Source organism: Oculina patagonica, chromosome 8 (genome assembly GCF_052425735.1).
Source record: "Oculina patagonica isolate OP01 chromosome 8, crgOcupat, whole genome shotgun sequence".
Lineage (NCBI taxonomy): Eukaryota > Metazoa > Cnidaria > Anthozoa > Scleractinia > Oculinidae > Oculina > Oculina patagonica.
The window spans coordinates 6,849,352-6,870,839 of record NC_135765.1 but is presented as its reverse complement, the minus strand read 5'-3'; the positions used below and the strand labels follow the sequence as shown (position 1 = coordinate 6,870,839).

The following is a 21,488-nucleotide window of genomic DNA, read 5'->3' as shown; positions in this document are numbered from 1 at the left end:
ATTTTAGATCATTTCAGTAACGCTTTTTTTTTGGGGGGGGGGGGGGGGGAATCTGGAACACTTGATTCAAAATAAATATCATTGAGCGCGCGCAACTAGTGGCAGTCACAGACCCCATAAACTCGGAGGAAGAAGGTAGAGTACTGATTTTTTTTTGCAGATCAGAGCTAACGTAGCCTTTATCCAAAGAATTGAAATAAACGCTAACACGTTAAAAAGGAACGCTTCTTAAAAAAGTGTAAATACGAGTGTTAATAGACTTTAAGTTGTTCGCTTCTCGTTTCCGGTTTGGTGACAGCAAGTCTATGGTGTTTATTACTTCATAACTTACAATAATGCGAATTTCATAAAAACAAAGAGTCACCTTTAAGCTTGTGGACGTTCTCTAACTCATTTTAGTTTTCAGGTCACGTGACTTGTCAAATGTAACCGTCTTCCAAGATTTGATGGTTAGAAACCTTCCTTGTTAAGGTACGACCATTATATATTCAGGCCTCTCGCAATGCTGTGCGCAGTTTCTTTTAATGAATTTAATATTTTGATTAATTAATTTTTCCGTTCTGTAATTTTTTTTTTCTCCGCATATTACATATGTTTCTAGGGGCCTAGTCATCCCCGTCGCTGTGAGGGTGAATAAATTTTATTGATTGATTTGTACTTTGCTCTGGGGCCGGGGGCTGTCGTGACCCGCAGATCATTAGAGCCTGGGAACAAGGGGCTTGGTTTTTCACTCAGTAAGTACGTCATGTAAGTTGTATCGAACCTGGTGGGTTGCTTCGTTCATGGCTGACTCCGATGACGAGCGAAGAAAGGTAAACTAAGCAGTATTTTACCGCTTTTCTTTCTATATGGTGACGTTTTAAAACTTAATAATGAACTTTTGTTATTTTATTGATACTTTGGAACATTTTGGTCGAGAGAAAAAGCACGTTGAAAGTCCAAATCTTTATCGAAAGGCGAGATACGTTTCCTGAGTTGATATCAAATTACGTTGTCCTTGGATACGAGAGAAACTTTTGATAATTTTGTGTGACAAACTGCTTTTATTTGGGATATTTGTTAATCATCTTTTTGTTTTCAAATGCAAGAGAATATTTTTGAAGGTTTTTTTTTTGAGCTTATAGGGGATGCTTTGGACCTGTATTTTAATAATTATATAGCTCGGACATGTAGGTTTTTGGCGCCTTTCAAGGGTATACATGTCTGTGTATTTAGCACTTAATTAAAGGTTTCTCTTTATCGCCGTTACGGAATTAATCTGCTGTTATTTAATGCATTCAGACAAAAGTGGGAAGTCAATATCCAAGGAAAGTTGTAACAACTTGCCAATGTCTGCAATGTACTTATCTGCCACCTTTTGCAATTCAGCAACAAAATGTTGAAAATTTTGTAGAATTTTTTAATATAAAGGGCGTTAAGTCATATTTAAGCAATCATTTGTCAGTGTGATTATCTGCAAAATGAGAATCAAGAATCTATCCTTCAATTGCCGATTTTTTGCCATTGAAGTAATTAAATTACAAGTTGCTATTTATCAGTTTTTAGAGTAAGAGGGTAGCAAAGGGGGATCGTGATCCCGTTTCACGCACAAGTTTTAACCAAATTTACGTGTCACGTATACTTGAAACAGCAGAATTCACGGATCACGTGTCTTTTCTAACTATTTTTCATGCATCACGGTCTAAATTTTGCCCTATTTTCCCGCGTCATAGACTAATTTTTGCCCTTTTCACGTGTCACGCATAAACCCTTTACCCCCCTCGAGTGAGTTTGAGAGTTACAAATGAACAAACAATATATTATAAATTGCAGCTTGTTGTTAATCAACCATATGATGAGACTCTTGAAGTAAACGACGACGAGGAAGTAGCCAGCACCTTTTCACCAAGTCCGAGACCTGCTGGAGGCAAACCAGGGGGATACAATCCAGGTCAGATTAAAAACAACGTAATCAATCCTTAATTTTCAATAGTGAAAGAGACGTTGTCAGTGTCCTGGGACATAAAGTGTAATCATGGAGCCAATCAGCTTTCTCTTCTGTTCCTAGGAATTGGATCTATCTCCATGACTGACCAAAGCGATGATGAGTTTGACCATGATGACTTAGTCGAAAGAAAGGTGGGTATTTTAGGATGGTTATAGACCCACCCCCTTTGCCAGCCTCCCTCCCTGCCCATCCCCCCCTTCTTCTCGTGTCATCAGAGAAGAACATTTTGCTTTTCTATTTACTGTAGCAAGTTGTGCTTCATCTGCATACATCAGTTAAATACTATTATTGGATGCTTACATAGAAGAACACTGGTCTAGAACAAACTCTGTCAGTCTGTTTGTCAGTCTGTGCATTAAAAGTGTTTCATTAACTATATCATGAGCAGTTGATGTATTGATGAAGTCAGAAAAAGACAACTTAAATTCATTTTTATGTTATTACAGTATAATGTATTTTATCATCAGTTTTAGCTCACAGTTCTTTTTAAAAGAAGTAGAAAATATGTTATTGAGTTCTCGAGACACTGGTGAAAGTTTGGGAGAATTAAAAAATCTACAGGAACACTTGCCTATGGATGTTTGTGTTGTCAACAGTATTTCTCACTCTCCCAAACTTTACCTTGACTGTGTTTTTTTAACTTAACAGAAGTACGGAAAATGTTTTCTATTTCAGAAAGTTGTAAATGTACACTGCTGTAGAACAGTAAAATTACTGCCTGGAAATAAACATGAATGTGTGAATTGATTTTTATCAATTCATAAGTGGGGGGGGGGGACAGGGGGGTCTGAACCTCCCGCCTCCCGTACCTTTTACTCCCGCCTCCCGCCCCTTTCCGTAGCTTTTCTCTCCTGTTTGTTCCATGTCTATTGCGAAATGTGTGGTTCCAGAAAATATCCATACCCCCACCACGGAGGAAATTGGAAATTCCAGAGGGGTGGGGGGGTCAAGGGCCCAGGAAATTCCGAAGAGGAGGGGGGTTGCCAGTGGAATTATGTTTCCAGATGGTCAAGTTTGATGCAGTGCAAACTAGTTTCAAAAATTGTTTCTTACCTACTCTACAAGTGTTTTACATAGCAAAAATAGCACTCTGGGTTCTTGATTCACAATCGCTTTACATTTAAAACGGGTTTTCTTTCTCCTGAAAGCACACTGAAAGCAAATAATTTCACTGAAATCCTCCATGTTCGTTCGTCCGCCATTACTTGTTACCAGTCCCCCGAAACTTGTCACGTGGTTTGACCGAAAGGCACTGGTGTCAAGGGTTGCTTGTTTCACGTTCGATCGAAGGAAAATCGTCCTTGTTTGTGAAAAGTTTCATGTTTATTAGCGATGAAAATAGTGTAATGATGTCAGAAACTCGAGATTAACATGGTTTTGTTATTTCTGGCTATTTGTTTGTAATTTTCCTGTTAAATTTTGCTTTCTCAGCGAGCATTAGCGATTTTGCGATCACGTTTACGGTGAATGTTTATGGTTTATATCAACACTTCAAATCCGTGTTCTGATACATTTTAATAGCGGTTTTCTAAAGCGATTGGAATGAAAAGGGATGGATGGTTATACAACAAGGTAATTTGACAAGTGACTACCAGATATTTTGTTTGTTTACTTTTGAGGAAATTTCTTATTTTGTCTTCAGCAGTACATGTAACGTATGTATCGTTCTAACATATCTTCCGATCGATCAGTTATACACTGTAACTGTTTACAAGAGAGGTGGCCTAAAATTTAGAGCATTGTACAATTTATCTTTTTTTCCAGAGGGGCTGGGGGGTACGCAATATACTTTTGGAAATTCCGGAGGGTTGGGGGGGTTTATTTTTCTTAACAAAAACGGAAATTCCAGAGAGGTGGGGGGTCTTACGTGAAATACCCTCCGTGGTGGGGGTATGGATATTTTCTGGAACCACACAATATAATGAAATGTTACGAAATTTCACTCGTTTTCTCCCGGTTCCCGCCACCTTAAGAATCCCGCTTCCCGACCTCTCTCCTCCCGCTTCCTGCCCCTTTTCTCCCGGGCTCCCGCCCCCCTGTCCCCCTCCACTCATAAGCATTATTAATGATATTTGTAGGAGGCTCCTGGGAGCTATTCCAGGCCACAAGAACAGGGGGAGCGACCTGGGAGACCAACTGGCCAAGAAGTACCAAGTGAGCAAAATAATAATGACGACGATGATGACGATGATAATGACGATCAGAGTGACAGTTCAGAGGATGATGATGATGATGAAGATGCGCATGGAACTGCACTAGAGGGGTATGCTATTTAATTATTTATGTGCAGGGCCCTCAGGGCTTTTTACAGTGATAAGGACAAAGGTAATGGCAATGATCAACAGCTTGATATTACAGGCACTTGTCAGATACAGGTTAAAATACAATTTGTAATTATGTGGCAAGTACTTCTAGTTAATGTGTGCCTTGTATGGCTCATTTCCGGGAAGTAATTTATGTATTTCCTATGGTCACAGGTCCCAGGGGGGGGGGGGTACTCGAAGTATGGGGATGGGGGAGTCAGACAGAGCTTCATATTGCAAACCCAAAAAAATACTTGTAAAAGCCTGAAATTTTAGACCCAAAAAAATACCTGGCATCAGTTCGAATGAATATTTTTCTGATCCTCTGATCGCAACAAAAACCTGAAACGAAAAGTTCGCTCGGGGATAAGACCCAAAAAAATACGTGACAGATCCCTTACCCAAAAAAATACTGAGCGTGTAAATTTTCAACCCAAAAAAATACGTCGGACCCCCCCCCCCCCCCGTCATGTATACTTTGAGTACCCCCCTGGGTCACAGGTGTTACTGTCTTGTTACTGTGAAGTGTATTGTTCCAGAAATATCCATACCCCTCACCTCCCTCCACCCTTCTGAAAATTTCACTTCAGCTTCAAACTTTCTTTTACAAACTTTTGCTTTCGATCCCTGCCCCCACCCCCTGACCTGTAATTTCCAATGGTTTTCCTTGGTTGGGTATAGATATTTCCTGAAACCATACACATAAACTAGATACAGTTGAACCCTGATAACTCGAACCTTCAAGGGAAATCAAGAGAGATTCAAGATATCGGTAGGTCGAGTTATCGAGGGTAAAATGAGTAAGAAGACAACCTGGAGGGGCATCGTGAAAGGTTCAATTACCAGAAGTGGGAGGTTCCAGTTATTGAGGGTTTGTGTTATCGAGATACAACTGTTGGGTAGGTAATATTCCTTCTTTTTTTCATCCAGTGCATATGACCCAGCTGACTATGAACACCTTCCAGTGAGTCAAGAAATCAAGGAACTCTTCCAATACATCACACGGTATGCATTGTACAATGTTGCTTGTGGTTACTGTTTTACACACTACATGTAAATGGATTTATAGTTACTGTAACTGTTGTCAGTTCCAACTTGAATAACAATTTTACGGTGTCTGACATTTGCAGAATGCAGACTGCAGAACGCAGAATGCAGAATGCAGACTAAGAGAATATATTGTGTTACCTTTACCATTATTAAAAGCTAACCGTAAACAGGCTAACCAAAGTGCTATTTAGGCTAACCCGAGTGAAAAGTTCACTCCGGTTAGCCGACTACGCACTCCGGTTAGCCTAAATAGCACTTCGGTTAGCCTACTACACACTCCGGTTAGCCTACTACGCACTCCGGTTAGCCTACTATACACTCCGGTTAGCCTACTACGCACTCTGGTTAGCCTACTACGCACTCCGGCTAGCCTACTATACACTCCGGTTAGCCTGTTTACGGTTAGCTTTCAATAATGGTAAAGGTAACACTATAATTATTCTCTTAGTCTGCATTCTGCATTCTGCATTCTGCAAATGTCAGACACCAACAATTTTAAATACTATTGCTGAGACCAGTAATATTGAAATAAAAAAATATCATTTACACCGTTTATCATAGGTATACTCCGCAAACAATTGATTTGGAGCATAAAATGAAGCCATTTAATCCTGATTTCATTCCTGCTGTTGGAGACATTGATGCATTCTTGAAGGTAAGAATAGTCCTAGTTGATGCTAAAGTTGTAGTTACTGCTATGTTGAAACCCTTGTAAACACAGATGGTTTTATCCACAACATACTCTCATGCAGTACTCATTAAACCTTGCAAACATTTAATTTATACATACGTTCGTCAGGCATTATATTATGGTGGCCAAAGTACAGAAATAGGTTATGTCACCTAGCATTTTTTAACTGGGCATCCATGTTATGGTCGATTGACAGCTGTCAATACAACAGGGTCTGGAAGGGGGGTCCTGATCCCGCATTCCCGCTCCTTTTTTAGGAAAATCCTGCATCCCGCATTTTAAAAATGGCTATCCCAAATCCCGTTTTTCTTCCCCTCCCTCCAAAAAATGGAAGATTAATTTCTGCAAAAGCTAGAAAAAATAAAATGTAGATTGGTGCTTTCGATTGATATTTTGAACTTACGCGTGCAAAAAACGAAATCGCTATTCATACATCAGTTTGATGAAAGAGCACTAAAGAAGTTTACAGGAACAGTGTCGACCGCGTCTTATCTGAAACGATACCCCGCGTGCTCGCCCGGTTGATTCGTGTTCGCCGCCTGAACGTTCATTTGTGTCGTGACGACTTCCCGATTTCCCGACAGAAAGGTTAAAAATCCCGCATCCCGTGCCTAAATTTCGGTTAATCCCACTTCCCGGAGAGCAGTTAAATCCCGAATCCCGTCAAGATATCTTGCTCTTTCCCGAATCCCGCACTGTATTTTAGTCAAATCCCGGATCCCGAAAATACCCTTCCAGACCCTGATACAAGGTATCCACTGACCAGTACTGCAGGCTCAGGTGTAGAACTCATCAAGGTGACATGTTTGTTTTAAGTTGACTACTGACTAGATAGTTTTTAAGCAAATGAAAGATCATCGCAGTAATGTACTCAACTTAAGCAGTTGAAAAATTTAGCAAGCCTGAAAAAAATTCAGGCTTGAACGGGAATCGAACCCATGACCTCTGCGATACTAGTGCAGATAGTGTTTCTTCTATTGGATCGCCCTAATTTTTTTTCCTGTCTATGGTCAGTGAATTCAGATTTAAACACCCCGGGGAGCTCTGCTTTTTGTCTTGGCTAAATCTATTTATTTTATAGTTCCGACATGTATTTCTGTCTCATGCAGCTTCAAATTTCTCGTGATTTTTCACAGGTGACACGACCAGATGGTAAACCTGAGACTCTAGGATTAGTTGTCCTTGATGAACCAACAGCCAGACAATCCGACCCTACAGGTACATTGTACATTTTGTCTTGGTTTAGGATTTTAAAAAAAGCCTGTTGTCTAGCCTAGTGGCCCTTCAGGATCAGAACTTATCCCAGTTTCTGTAGCGTAAAGCAGCAAGGAGAATCTCTACTCCCCCCTGGATGGGATGCTAGTCTATCGTAGGGTTAGTTACCCCCCAGCATTAATTTGAAGTCTGGCCTGCCATTGGGCCACTGCACCTCCCATTTTGTCTTGGGATAGGATTTGCAAAACACAAAAAATTGTACAAGTTTGTTTTGATTTCCTAACTGTGTTCAAAGCTTTAAAATGTGTCACAGACTAAAAAAAATCCATAAATAAAATTATGCCAGAAATCTTGTGCACTATGATTCTCTTGTATGGAAGCTAATATGCTATTTTTAATGTATCTTTCAGTTCTGGATCTGCAGCTTAGAACTATCTCCAAACAGACAAACCTAAAAGCCATGGTAAGTATTCACTAGTATGCACTTGCTATAAGAATATGTTTGTGTTTTGAATTATACAAAAGTCTATTACAGATATTTACATATTTCTGGAGCCACAAATTTTGATGTCTTATTTACATACCGTAGAATTCCGGTTATAAGCCCTGGGCTTATACAACTTCGTAAGGGTTTTTGGGTGGGCTTATAAGCGGAGGGGCTTATATTCGGGAGGGCTTATAAGCGGAAGGAAAAAAACGTTTCGTAACCAGCCTCGGGAGTATTGATCGAAATACGTTTTTAAGTTAAAAACACACAAAAAAGCAACATTTAGCCCTGTTCAGTACTGTCATCCGGTAGAGGGGAGCTTATATCCGGGGGGGCTTATAACCGGATGTATTTTTTTGTTTCCAAGTTGATGGGCCTATACCTGGGGGGGGGCTTATAACCGGGGGGGGGGGGGGGCTTATAACCAGAATTTTACGGTATGCGGTTTCAATAAAAAGGGTGGGGACAATAATATGCAGACAATGACAATTTTGAAATACTGCAGTTCACAATTTGGACTTATTAACTGTGTTTCTTTTGTTTCTGACTTAAAAGGTCAATTAGCTAGTTTAAATTTGTTTTTCCAGGACTTTGATGCAAATATAAACTACATGGAACAAATCAATTCAACTTAACATGTAACTCAAGCATGGAGTGCATTGCAAGAGTCCCTTGTTTTTACCTGCATTTGAATTATAGTAACATTGTTTTCTTTGTATGCTATAGACTGTGCGCAGTATTGAAGATCCAGAAAAGAATCCTAAAGCTGTAGATAACTGGATAGATAGTATCAGGTACAGTAAGAGATATCTTTTTGATTTCTTTCACACGTTGAGTCCTTCTTGTGTGTGGAATTTACACATGAGATTGTCATTGGCAAGGAATACCAGTGTCCCCCTCCCCTTCAAATCCTATCCATGCTCGTTTTTGCTCAGCCAATCACCTCCTTCGAGTGGACTAGCATCCCATCTGGGAGGGGGGAGGGGGGTTAAAATAATCAAGTCAATTTGTGCTGCAGTAACTGGAGATAAGTTCTGAACTGATGGGTTTCTAGGGTTGAACACAGACTTTATCAACCAATCGCTGCAACCACGTCAAAGTTAATCCTCTTTTGAAGAGACATTTCTGTATCTAGAGAACCTCATTTGCCACTGTACTCATAACATTCTAGTTATGTGTTGAGTGGCTTTGTTGACTTGTTTGACTGTCTTCACGTGCTCTTTTTCTTTTAACAGGGAACTCCATCGTCAAAAACCTGCTCCTACAGTTCATTACCAGAGGTAAGAAGAACACACAGAACAGTCACTAGAGAACAGTAGTAAATAGAATTACCATTAGACACAGTTTCCTGTTTGGTTTCAAATTATTCAAACTGAGAATCATTCATTTGGCTTTTTTAATTTGCTGTGAATCAAAAACTAATACTATCATCCACCAACTTCTGAAAGAATTATTATAAAATTATTAATGTCTATTTTACTGACTGTGTGACAACAGTACATGAATTTTTTCTTTCCTGTTTTAGGAACATGCCAGATATTGAATCCCTCATGCAGGAATGGCCAAATGAATTTGAAGATCTTTTGAACCAGGTATTTCTGAAGTAAAATTATCTGATGGGTTCATACCCAAATTTTTCTGTTGTGTAAATGCACCTTTAGTCTACTCTGCTTTTTGGAAGGTCAGAAGACAGAGGTCAAATTGATGGCCTTACTGATGACACTACCTTCATCTGCCCTCTATATGCAACACATGGCAATAGTACTTAATAAACACTTTCTTTCTTTCTTTCTTTCTTTCTTTCTTTGATAGGTTGGCCTTCCAACAGCTGATCTGGATGTGGAGTTGAATCAATATGTGGATTTGATTTGTGGTAAGTGGCAGAGTCTGTTTTTGTCACTTCAGAATTTTATCTGGAGATTTCTAATTACCTAATTAAACAACAATAAACAATTAGTAATTATTTTATTTTTTGGTGTTAGGAATCCTCGACATTCCTGTACATAACAACAGAATTCATGCACTGCATGTGCTGTTCACATTATTTTCAGAGTTCAAGAACTCACAGGTATGTGATAAAAAGCATTTGATCTGTGAATAAACTGAATATTTACATGACCTGTTTAAAGTTTGTGGGGAAAAAGCTGCCATTTATAAGGGATGGGTATTTCTGATAAGAGTATTGATGGGGACTTTGTAACTGAGAGGGGGGGGGGGTCAGTGAATTTCTACTGTCAATATTAATGCAGTTTTCAGTGATATGCAAACTCTGAAATTCAATCCTCAACCAAAGGTTTACACCTTTTGCTGCCATCAATCATCATAGCGGACCTCTCCGGAAAAAAAAAGTTCACTTCAACCGGGTCAAAATGTCACATCTGTCAGTTGTGATTATATGAAGGATTTCGATCCATTTTTTGTTGCTATTTTTCATGGTTCATGGCTGTTAGTTGGATTTTGAATTTCAGAGTTTGCATTTCACAGAAAACCGCAATAACTTGACTCAAGGAGGGGTAGTGTTGCTGGCATCAGATGTTATTAGTCTTTTATCTGGTCAGATTTATACCTGTGTGGCCCTGATGTTTATTCTTTCTGCATATGACAGCATTTTCATCAACTGGCCAAAGAAAACCAGATGTCAAATGATTTGAAGTTGGATAATGACGATGCTGTTGGAGGCGTGACAGCTGCTGCTGAACACATGACTTTGAACGGAGGAGATACACAGACCATGAGCTTTGATGACTAAAATATCATACTCATGTGGTATTAGCTTGTTGTTTACATAACAAAAAAAATGTATAAAGTAAACAATCAGTAACATAGGAAAAAATTGTCAGGGTCACTGTTTTTAAACACAAGAAGTTTCAAGTTCTCTAAAACCATAAACCTTTATACGGGTGTTTTTATTTAACAGTAAGAGACATGGGGAAATTGTTTCTGATTTTGTTTAGAAAACGACTTGAAGAAAACGTTTTTTGTGTTTCTGTACAGTAGTATTAAATACACTGCTCTTACTCATCTTAGCCAATCACTACACAGACATGTACATGTTCGCTTTCTCTTGGCTATTATTGATGCCTTATGTACAGTGTCAGTCAAATCTTCTCATGAGCTCGCACTTGTAATAACTGCCCCTTCATTATAACAATAACATTATAACAATAACTGAAGATCGCCACGACTGAACGAGGTTGTTTAACCTCTTGAAAATAGACACCCCAGAGCAGTTATAGCAAACTTAATTCACTATTGTATAGAGGTGGTGGTTGTAGTGAAGTACATGACTGTATGTATCGGCGAATAGTTGGGAAAAAAACATGGTACTTAGAGAGGTGGCCATGGGGGAGGTTCTGCAGTAGACTGCCAAAATTCAGTGTTCCCCTTTGTGGGCAACCCTTAATGGGAAATACCACAAAGTAGAGGTAGTGCAGTTTTGTGACACCAAGTTAATATTCACTTCATTTTCTTTCAGTTGGTATTTATTGTTAGTGCAAAATAGAAAGATACTGTATGACTCCTGTAAATACAATTATGTACATGTAAACTTCATTTATCATGTGCTATTTAAATAGATGCTACCTGTAATTGACATTTTTTCAGTCAGCAAGTAAAGAGTGTTATTCACTAAACTGAAGTTGATTCTTTATTAATCGCTTAGTGACTATGAATTTCCATTTCACCATTTTCACACTTAGCTAAGTTACCACGGTTACACTTTCCAGCTTTTTATACAGTAAAACAAAAAACATCAAACAAGGAGCACTACTAACACTATTAATTTTATTAAACCTACAGCTTAAGTTTTTCCATTTTTTTGTGGCCAGTTTGGAAGGTGCATCATTTCGATGGTGTGTGCACATTCTACACTAAAATGATTCAACCAATGGTAAAATAGTGCCATACATCAAAAGGTTATTAAAAGCAAATTGACCGCACTCAAAAAGCTTTAAAAGTTGGGTTTCCTGCAAGATCCCTCGCACAAGTGACAAGGGTGCTCCAAAGTGAAGGTTGTACTGCCAGTGTGAGTACTGTTTTTCATTACACTCTATAACATCTCTTCAACTATTAGATTTCCAGTGGATTCAAGCCAAATTCCAGAAGAAGCTGTTTATTTCTTTCCTGGATGTCAGACGACTCAGTCTCCCATCTTGCCCTGGCATCCTCAACCTTGCTGGCCATTCTATCAAAAGCATCCTGCGATTATAGAAAAAAAAAACACACTAAAAATCAATTCACCATCAATTTTTTAACTTTGACGCTTCCTTGTTCTTGCCACTCTGGTTAATGAGAACTACCATTTACTTTTGGCACCTCAAGGGAGGGCGCTTATTTGAGACAGGGCGCTTATAATTATTTAATTTTTTGAGAAACAAACATGTTCAAAACAAAACTTTAATAAATATTAAAATAACTAACAATAACAGAAACTGTAACAGTAACAAATTGGTGAAAGTCCAGTTACTTTTAAAAGAATTGTCCATTAATACGCAATGCAAAAATATCTTGACTGTACGTTACATTCTCAAAGAAAATCTCAATTATAAAAAGAAAACGTTTTGACCCCTAAAAAGCCTGTGGAATAAATTCCATACCCCAGAAAAATCCTTTATACATACATGAAGCACACTTTCATATGCCGATTCCATGTGATCAATTTTAAACTGGAGTTCTGCAATTATTTCATCTTTTTCTCTTCTGATGTCATCTCTTTCCTTCCTGGTCTTTTTCAGTTCTTCCTCTGTAGAGGCTAGAAAAATGAAAAAAAAAATGAAAACGTTTCTAAGAAAATTATAGTGAATTAACATGGGTAAATAAATTACTAGTAACTACAGTCCGACCTCTATTAATCTGCCACACTCGGGAATTTGAAAAGTGGCCACTTAATAGAGGTTGGCCGCTTAAGAGAGGTACATGTACAATATAAATTGGATAGGAATGGCAAAAAACACGATTTTATTGACTCTCTATATATAGCAAAATGCTTTTTAAAAGTGAACATAATTTATAAAGATAAATCCAAATTCATTGTTACAAAACATCAGGTGCATTTCCAGCCCATGCATAGTTCTAGCTCTAACACAGATGGCATGTATTTGAAATGTATAGTATTTCTTCTTCTTAATAATGTACAAAAAAATATGCAAAACATCATTGACAAGTCGCTTAGGCCTTTTTGCATCAACAGTTGGTACGTGAAAAAATTTAGCTCAAGATATTTCACGGAGGATATATATAATTTTATCATCTGTTACCATTTCGCTTGGAAAGATAATTTGCTGGCCGCTTAATGGAGTTAAAAAACCATATAAATAATACACTAGCGACAGCAAAAAGGTGGCCGTGGCCGCTTAATAGAGGTGGCCATTGAATAGAGGTATCAAATACAGCAGTTTAGTGACAAATAAATTGGGACTATGGAAAGTGGCCGCTTAATGAAGGGTGGCCGCTTAATAGGTTGGCGCTTAATAGAGGTCGGACTGTAGAGTAAACTGTCGTGGTTCAATTTAACCATTGGTTACAATTTGGTATTTTTCTTTGTTCGGTAATAAAATGGCAATATGATAATGAATAGACCAAAGTGAAGTACCAAATTGTACCAAGGGTAAAATTGAACCACAACATAACCATGCACCAAGAAGAGCTGTGCAATCTTATTTCATGACTAAGACAGCTAAGAGGGCCAGTAACTAATATCAGCCAACCAGGATGCTTTATCGCTGGTCCAATATTTCCTTAGTCGTCTGGATTTCTATAAAAAAAGAGAGCGGGTGGGCACTTTTTTTTGGTTCTTTGTTATTTCCTACATTCGCTTCTACCTCCAAAAGCGAACTTGCAAAATAAATCCTGACCTCTCCAGGACAGACCTAGCATGCTGAGGCTTTAAAATTTTGGCCTGATTTCATAATAAAACGCAGACAAAAGCCATATCTTACATAATTTTCTTTGTACTTAATTAAGGAGTAGCGTCTGTTGGTTTTCGTTCGTTCCAACTTTCCCAATAACAAATATTTAAAAAAGAAGCAGCCCCAAAAAATGAAGCGGGTGGGGACGACAAACATTTCTTTTTTTTACTTTGCCTTAGACCTAGTAAAGTTTCTACAGAACTTTATTTTTCAGCCATCGGTTATTTCTGCAAGGCATTTACTGTACTAGATCCATACTACCAATGCTTTCAACTGACGTTTTCCTGGTACAGTGTGGCCCTCGTGCTTGGTTAATAAGATAATATTAACACCTTCATAATCAAAGTTTTAACATAATTGATAATAGATGATCTAAAAATCATCCCCACACCTACCTAGCTGTTCCCTGAGCTTATTCACAGTTTGTTCTAACATGTGAATTCTAAGTGCCATCTCGGACTGCATTGTTTTGTATTGATGTGTAAGATCTGCATGTGCATGGAAAGTAAATTTTTTTTACCTGTCAGTAAATTTATTATAAGCACATTAAAAAATACCAGATCAGAACGAGTAAGGTTTTACGAGAGGGCCAGTACAAATTCTAAATTAAATTATGTAGGTTTTTGTATGCATTGTACGCTCACAATGCTGGATAATCCTGTCCTCTGCATCTATGATACAGCACCCCTGCTCCCATAGATGAGGTTATATATAAATCAAATTATCCCTCCCCACTTAAGAAAAAAATTAAAGTTCCAACATGATACCCCCATTCCTTAGAAATATTAACTCAAATTTTTCTTTGCCACCTCAGAAAAAAAAAACTTTGTTTTCTAACCCCAAAGACCTGACTTACAGTGGCAGATTCAGGCGCGAAAAATAAAGAAATGACAAATGATTTAAAGTTTTTGGAGATATTGTATCAGTTCTATAAAGATTACCTGACGAAATGTCAAGTTTATTAAGCTGCTCAGTTTCCACCTCTTCCTTCGCTTCCCTCATCTTTTCCTTCATACGATCTGCAGTGTCTTTCGACCTTCGTGCGATTTCGGATCTTGCAGCTGAAAAAGTGTTTGATATGATATTAGGCAAATTTCATTTTTGCAGAGCGCAATTCTTATTATTGCTGCATTCATGTATTTTTCAATAAAACCTACCAAGTTCATCCTTGAGACATTCTATTTCTTGCATAGTTCTCTTGTACTTATCTTCTATCGTCAATTCGGTCTTTTCTACAACAAAATTTTAGGAAGTTGATACAAACAAATTCTGACTGACTTGGCAAAATTCATAGGCAAAAATAACCAGAAAACAACAGTTTTTAACGTACCATCCTTCTTCTTCTTTTTCTTCCCTTTCCCCTTTTTCTTTTTTGGCGGCATTTTTGCGATCTAAACGAGATCAAGGCTTAAAGATTGTTGAAAATACTTTGGTGATATCTGGTTGTTAGGACGCCATCTTTGTTTTCATGTTTTCACTTTTCAGCAGCATCTTCAGGGATCATGCGCATTTGATTTCCTCTTCCGTACGCAATCCAAGATGGCGTCTTTAAGGGTGCTAGTCGGCTGCAAACGTGTCATAGATTACGCCGTAAAGGTTTGAGATGAATATTTTTGAAACTGTCAGACAGTAGTTTAATTTAAAAATAACAGTCTAAAATGTTGTTTTTACCTGTAGATACGGGTAAAACCTGATAAAACTGGTGTGGTAACTGATGGAGTCAAACACAGTATGAACCCTTTTGACGAGATAGCAGTAGAAGAAGTAAGAAACAAACTCTATTAACTTTATATTTGTACCTATGGCTTGTTACATTGTGGTCTGTGGGGTTAACGACTGACAGAGTAAAATGACGCAAGGAATCATTGCATAAAAAATGACAAATATCACATTTGGAATTTGTGATATGATGTAATTTAATTGATATTTGACTCCCAGGGGGGTATTCGGGATTTTAAGTGTTGGGGATGATCGAATGGGGGTTATGTCTTCCAACATAACCCCCAAAATCCCTAGATCAAAAATTGACCCGTCAAAAATCAACACCAAAATAGTTTGTTTACCTTATTATAGGAAATTAACGATACATGTTATTAACGCGAATTTTTGAAATTCGCGTTAATTTTATTTATGTTAATTAATATAAACACGTTTACTATAAGCATTTAACCAGAACTTTTCTTAAATTCGCGTTAATTTTATTACGCGTCAATTTTGCCTCATTATATTCCTAAAATAAGGTATACTTAATTCACAAAACTACGCAGCCAAGGCACTACCACGAATCTTCAGATTGTTTTTAATACCCAAAAACATCCCTACTTAAATGAAATAAATATTTGCAAAATTTTCCTACCCAAAAAAATCCTGGAATCACAAATTTCAAACCCAAAAAATCCTTCGATCATCCCAGTCACTTGAAATCCCAAGTAAACCCCCTGGGATTTGACTGCGATCATCACTGTATGAACGACGCCAATGCCAAAATAAGAAAAAGGCTTTGAAAAAGTTCTTGAACGTTGTAAAATCTCAAATGTCCACATTCAAAATAGAATGGACAAATTAGGTGGTGTCAAGGAAGGAACAAGTATATGATTTAGTTGGCCATTTTTTTTGAGGAGGGGGGGGGGAGGTAGAAGAGAGGGGGGTTGACAAAAGGGGCATGTACTAAAACCCAAAATAACGAAACGAAACCACCGAAACCAAACAACCATAACCGCCGAAACGACCGAAACGAAACCGCCGAAACAACCAAAACGGCCAAAACGACCGAAACGAAACAAAATCACCGAAACAAGTAAAACTTCAAGATTTTCGCTACTTACCGTACTATATATTCGGGTTAGCCTACTATGCGCTCCGGTTAGCCTACTAAACACTCTGGTTAGCCTACTATGCACTCCTGTTAGCCTACTACACACTCCGGTTAGCCTACTATTCACTTCGGTTAGCCTACTATGCACTCCGGTTAGCCTGTTTACGGTTAGCTCTCAATAACTGTAAAGGGTTTTGCTTGTTTGTGTGATGTTTTGCTCGTTTCGGTTGTTTCGGCGGTTTCATTTCGGTCGTTTCGGTGGTCTCACTCGTTTCGGTCGTTTCGTTTTGGTGGTTTCGTTTCATGTTTCGGGTTTAAGTACATGCCGACAAAAGGTACCACTGGACTGGCCAAATTTGGATTTTTACAATGAAGTTTGGCATCTCTGTGGTGTCGCAGCATCCACAAACTCACTAGCAAGAACCAAATTTGACTGTAAGGACAAAAGGTTGAAACAATTTTTTTCTTTTGACAGGCAGTAAGATTGAAAGAAAAAGGTATAGCTTCAGAGATTGTTGCTGTTAGCTGTGGACCAGCTAAAAGTGAGGTAATGATAAATAATGATATTCATTTTTGGCAAGTCTATCTACTACCAGGCTTTTAGCCAGGTGGGAGTCCAGGAGTCCTATGGACGGCCAATTTTCAGGGAAAATTAATATGAATAAAGTATACAGAGGTTTTTTTTAGCAAATTTGGAAATCTTTAGATACCTTTGCACTCAAAACTGCAGAAAAAACACCTTTCATGCTCCTCAGGCCCTCCTATGGGGACGAACTCAGGCCTTATAAAAAGTTTGAACTCCCACTTTTTGAATTCTGGCTAAAAGCCTGTCTACTACATGTCTTGTTAACAGGGTGGTTGGTAAAAGTTTAGGAAATATCTTAATTCTCTCTAGGGGCTCCACTCAAAATAGCCTTAGAACTCTAATTAAGTAACCCTGCATGCACAGTCCATAGGGTGGAATCTGTTACGTCTCGATAGTATGGGGTCCATATTTAAAACCACTGCCTATTCATGATAACTCATTCAGTCTTTTTGGTGTTACAACTGCCTCTTTTCACGTCCCACTTGCCTCCCTGTAATGATGAACCAGCATATTACCAGGAGCTACCCACTTGACACTGACGGCCTTGGACTAGGTCTCCCGTAATAATTGTGTCTTGTTTAAGATATCGTTTAGGGCAGTCCTACTGAGAATATATTTAAGGAGAAGTCACGAGCCAAGCGGCCCACACTGCCAGAGCTTATCCCGGTTTCCATAGCATTAAGCGGCTAGGAATATTTCTACTCCCCCCAATGGGATGCTAGTCCATTGCAGGGTTCCCCCCAGCATTATGTCGCCAGTACCCATTTATACACCTGGGTGGAGAGAGGCACTATGAGAGTAAAGTGTTTTGTCCAAGAACACAACACAGGTGACCCCGGCCAGGGCTCGAATTTAGACCGCTCGATCCGGAGTCCAGCGCACTAACCATTAGGCCACCGCGCCTCCCAAGAATATATTACTAAGAGAGAATAGAATATATTACTAAACATGAATTATGTCATATCATTTTACAATAATTTAAATAAGGAAACATGGTCTAATGGTCAACACATTTAACTCTGGATCGAGCAGTCCAGGTTTGAGCACTGGCTGGGGTCGCTTTGCCATGTTCTTGAGCAATTGATACACTAAGCTAAGTGCCTCTCCACCTAGGAATATGTACATGTAAATGGGTAGCAAGATGAAAGGCTTAGGGTAACTTCAGTGACATTGCCATAGCATCCCACACAGGGGGAATAGCAATAATTATATATATACTCCTAGTTTTTTCCTGCTACAGAATCCAAGATAATCACTGACTGTATGAGCCAGTTTGGCTCAAGTATGCCTTTACTATAAATGTGGCTAACTGAAATTAAGGCAATGTTAAACTCGAGGTAATATTTGCTGGCCAGCGGCTGCTCCCCTGAAGTTGGGGGTTTCAGTAAATTTACAGTTCTCCCATGAAGGTCTAGCCATTTCGCTCGCGTTGCCTTTCGAGCAAGTTCCACCTTTTTCGCCATTTTGTTCCTACCCACCCTTTCCCATAGGTATGTACTGAGAAGTATTTAGTTTTTGCCCTCCACTGAGTTTCCTCTCTCAGTGTGACGGTGTCTGGTGGTTGCCGCTCCCAGGGTTGTCATGGTTACCATTCGCACTTGCTAGCGGCTCCCACATAGTCTCAAGAACCATCTCCACACTCATCTATTGGTGATGAGTTTAATGTCTATTATCTATTTTAACTTCACAGGAAACGCTCCGAACAGCACTTGCCATGGGAGTTGATCGTGGCATCCATGTTGTGTTGAATGACAAGGAATATGAAGGGCTTCAGCCTCTTGCCGTAGCCAAACTTTTTGCAAAGATCACAGAACAAGAGAAACCTAATCTTATTATCCTTGGAAAACAGGTAGAAATTAAAAAAACAAAATTATTAATCTTAGCTACATCCTTTTAAAGGAGGGAGGGCTTGGAGGCATAAGCCCATGTACTCTTCCTCAGTCTGATGGTTTGTTATTACTGCTTTTCTAATGTTTTTACTATACCTTGTTTGTTGTACTGATTTTTTTTTGCTATTTGAAGATTAGTATGTACTTGTAAAATAGCACAACATACATGCAGTGCCTATCTTCTGACTGTTGTCAAAAGACAGTCGTCAAGAATTGCATTTTACAGAGACCATGAGCAAGAATTCCAATTGTAATTATTGAAAACATCCAACCTAAAGTTTACATAGTTCTTTTCAAGTTAGCTATCATGAGGGTTCTTAGTGGAAGCTGACAACAGCCAATTTCCACATTTTTCCTTATTCTCAGAGAGTTTGATGATTATGATTTCTTGTTTTAGGCAATTGACGATGATTGCAATCAGACTGGACAAATGTTGTCGGCACTGCTTTCATGGCCTCAGGTAATTCATAGGACTTCTATCCAAGTTTTGAAAGTAGTTTTTGATCCAGCTGCATTTTATCTTTACTGCTATAGCCAATGACAGGACGATTATACTTATTCAGCCAAAATGGTTCAGCCAGAACTTATAAAAATGTGTTGTTCCAGAAAAAAATTCATACCCCTCCCACAGAAGGTTTTTTGTTTTTTTGGTTTGAATCCCCCCATCCGTCTGGAAATTCCAGTTAATTTCCATACTTTCCTTTAAAAAATTTTGGCTACCCACATCCTACCCACCATGAGTTTATGTTGCCTAATTTTTGCTCATCCATAGTTCTTTTCTACCTACGAGCTCAGTCAGCTCTGCAACTACAGTGTAATTTGGTTTACGTTTTAATGGCAGTCACTTAATATATTTTTTTAATGTTCCATCATTCTTACCGGTACCGTATTTTCTCGATTAAACGCCGGGTACTGAATAAACGCCGGGTCTCAAAGGTGAAGTTGAAAATAGGCCCCTCAAGTATTTTATTTAAGGTATAATAAGCTGTAGCTATATTAGCGAGATACATTTTTGTCAAAAATGATGAAGAAAAATCATTGCTTAATGATAATCGGGCTCCAATAAACTGCAGGAGTCAAATTAACACCGGGTCCACCAGGCTAAGTTTGAAATAAACACCAGAGGCGTTTAATCGAGAAAATACCGGTACTTCCTAATCACTAAATTAAATATAAATGTAATCAACCAACCATTTAAAGACTTGACACCGTTAATCACTTTCACTTTCCTTACATGTCAAATCTTTTATGTGATGTCATTGCAGGCTACATTTGCATCAAAAATAGAACTTAAGGATGATAAGTTGGCAGTAACACGTGAAATTGATGGCGGTCTAGAGATGATTGATGTCAAGATGCCATGTGTCGTCACAGCAGATCTACGGTATTTACAGCGACTTATGTAATCTTTGGGTAGACATTTATTTTAATGTGATGAAAATGCAACTTAGAAGATGTTTACCTTATCATTCATTAAAAACAAACAAACACAAACCAACAGACACCATTGGTGCTACAGTACTTTTGTCCTATACATGCTGCATGTATGTATGTTGTGGTTCAATTTTACCTTTGGTACAATATGGTATTTTCCTCTGTTTTATATCCCTTGTCATATAGTACCATATGGATTGCTAGAACAAAGGAAAAATAATACCAAATTGTTCACATGATTCCTTATACTTTTTTTTAATTTTTTTTATGCCTATTTTTCTACTAACCTTTTTCTTTGTTTATTTCTTCAGGTTGAATGAGCCTCGTTATGCAACTCTTCCAAATATCATGGTTTGTAATATTAATTTTTGAGACAAATTGTGGCATGTAGCGTGACTTAGTTTATGAGTAACCATTTTTAGTGGGGGGAAGGCAGCACAAAATTTCAGTTACAGTCAGTAGGGGTGTCACGCAACGCCCCCCAAAGAATTGGGGGAGCATTGCGTGACTAGCTGTGAAGGAGAAGGAAAGTGAACCTTAACTCTTTAAAAGGGGAGGCTGCGGAGAAGCGTTGCGTGACGTCCAATGTAACGGTTTGTTGCGAGACTGGGATAAGCTAATTTTTAAATATCTTCTTTGAATCACACAGAAAGCGAAAAAGAAGAAGATTGACAAGAAGTCTCCTGGAGACTTGGGCGTCGATGTTGCACCCAGGGTAGAAACTATCAGCGTTGTTGATCCGCCCGTTCGCGAGGCAGGAATTAAAGTAGAAACAGTAGATGATCTGGTCGCTAAACTTAAAGAACAAGGCTTCTGCTGACAATAGGAAACAACAACAAATTTTGGACTTGTAAAAAAAACTGTTACGAACGTTCTTGCTTTCAGCTTGGCTCGGATGTTAAAACACTGAATTTTTGGTGGAAATGGCTGGCTGTTATTTTAATTGCCAATAATATTTTGTTATAAAATGGCGCCATTAAAATATACCCTTTTGTTTGTAATGTTATTTTGTTGTACACTGGATAGGTGGCGATCTGTGTCTTGGTAAAGATGCGTGCACCGGTGCTGTGAACAATATCGAAAGCCGCTAGGGATTAAAAAGCATTACTAAACTGCAAGTGTTTT

General features: G+C 38.5%; 3 protein-coding genes across 3 annotated transcripts; 2 read left to right on the top strand and 1 right to left on the bottom strand.

Moving 5' to 3' along the window:
• Positions 1-751: 751 nt before the first annotated feature.
• On the top strand, positions 752-11,365 carry LOC144663040 (intraflagellar transport protein 46 homolog). Its single transcript, XM_078523973.1, has 14 exons — positions 752-812; positions 1,813-1,930; positions 2,048-2,118; positions 4,066-4,250; positions 5,221-5,295; positions 5,902-5,995; positions 7,168-7,249; positions 7,657-7,709; positions 8,460-8,527; positions 8,969-9,013; positions 9,259-9,325; positions 9,546-9,606; positions 9,716-9,801; positions 10,339-11,365. Exons 1-14 carry the CDS (start codon positions 783-785, stop codon positions 10,480-10,482), a joined length of 1,179 nt encoding a protein of 392 aa, XP_078380099.1. The 5' UTR covers positions 752-782; the 3' UTR covers positions 10,483-11,365.
• A 423-nt stretch (positions 11,366-11,788) lies between these two features.
• On the bottom strand, positions 11,789-15,120 carry LOC144663065 (dynein regulatory complex protein 12-like). Its single transcript, XM_078524007.1, has 6 exons — positions 14,970-15,120; positions 14,797-14,871; positions 14,581-14,700; positions 14,035-14,127; positions 12,353-12,483; positions 11,789-11,930 (listed from the first exon to the last, which is right to left on the bottom strand). Exons 1-6 carry the CDS (start codon positions 15,019-15,021, stop codon positions 11,802-11,804), a joined length of 600 nt encoding a protein of 199 aa, XP_078380133.1. The 5' UTR covers positions 15,022-15,120; the 3' UTR covers positions 11,789-11,801.
• Positions 15,121-15,131: 11 nt separating this feature from the next.
• On the top strand, positions 15,132-21,364 carry LOC144663061 (electron transfer flavoprotein subunit beta-like). Its single transcript, XM_078524002.1, has 8 exons — positions 15,132-15,235; positions 15,317-15,403; positions 16,930-17,001; positions 18,731-18,889; positions 19,327-19,389; positions 20,195-20,313; positions 20,675-20,714; positions 21,013-21,364. Exons 1-8 carry the CDS (start codon positions 15,179-15,181, stop codon positions 21,181-21,183), a joined length of 768 nt encoding a protein of 255 aa, XP_078380128.1. The 5' UTR covers positions 15,132-15,178; the 3' UTR covers positions 21,184-21,364.
• Positions 21,365-21,488: the final 124 nt, after the last annotated feature.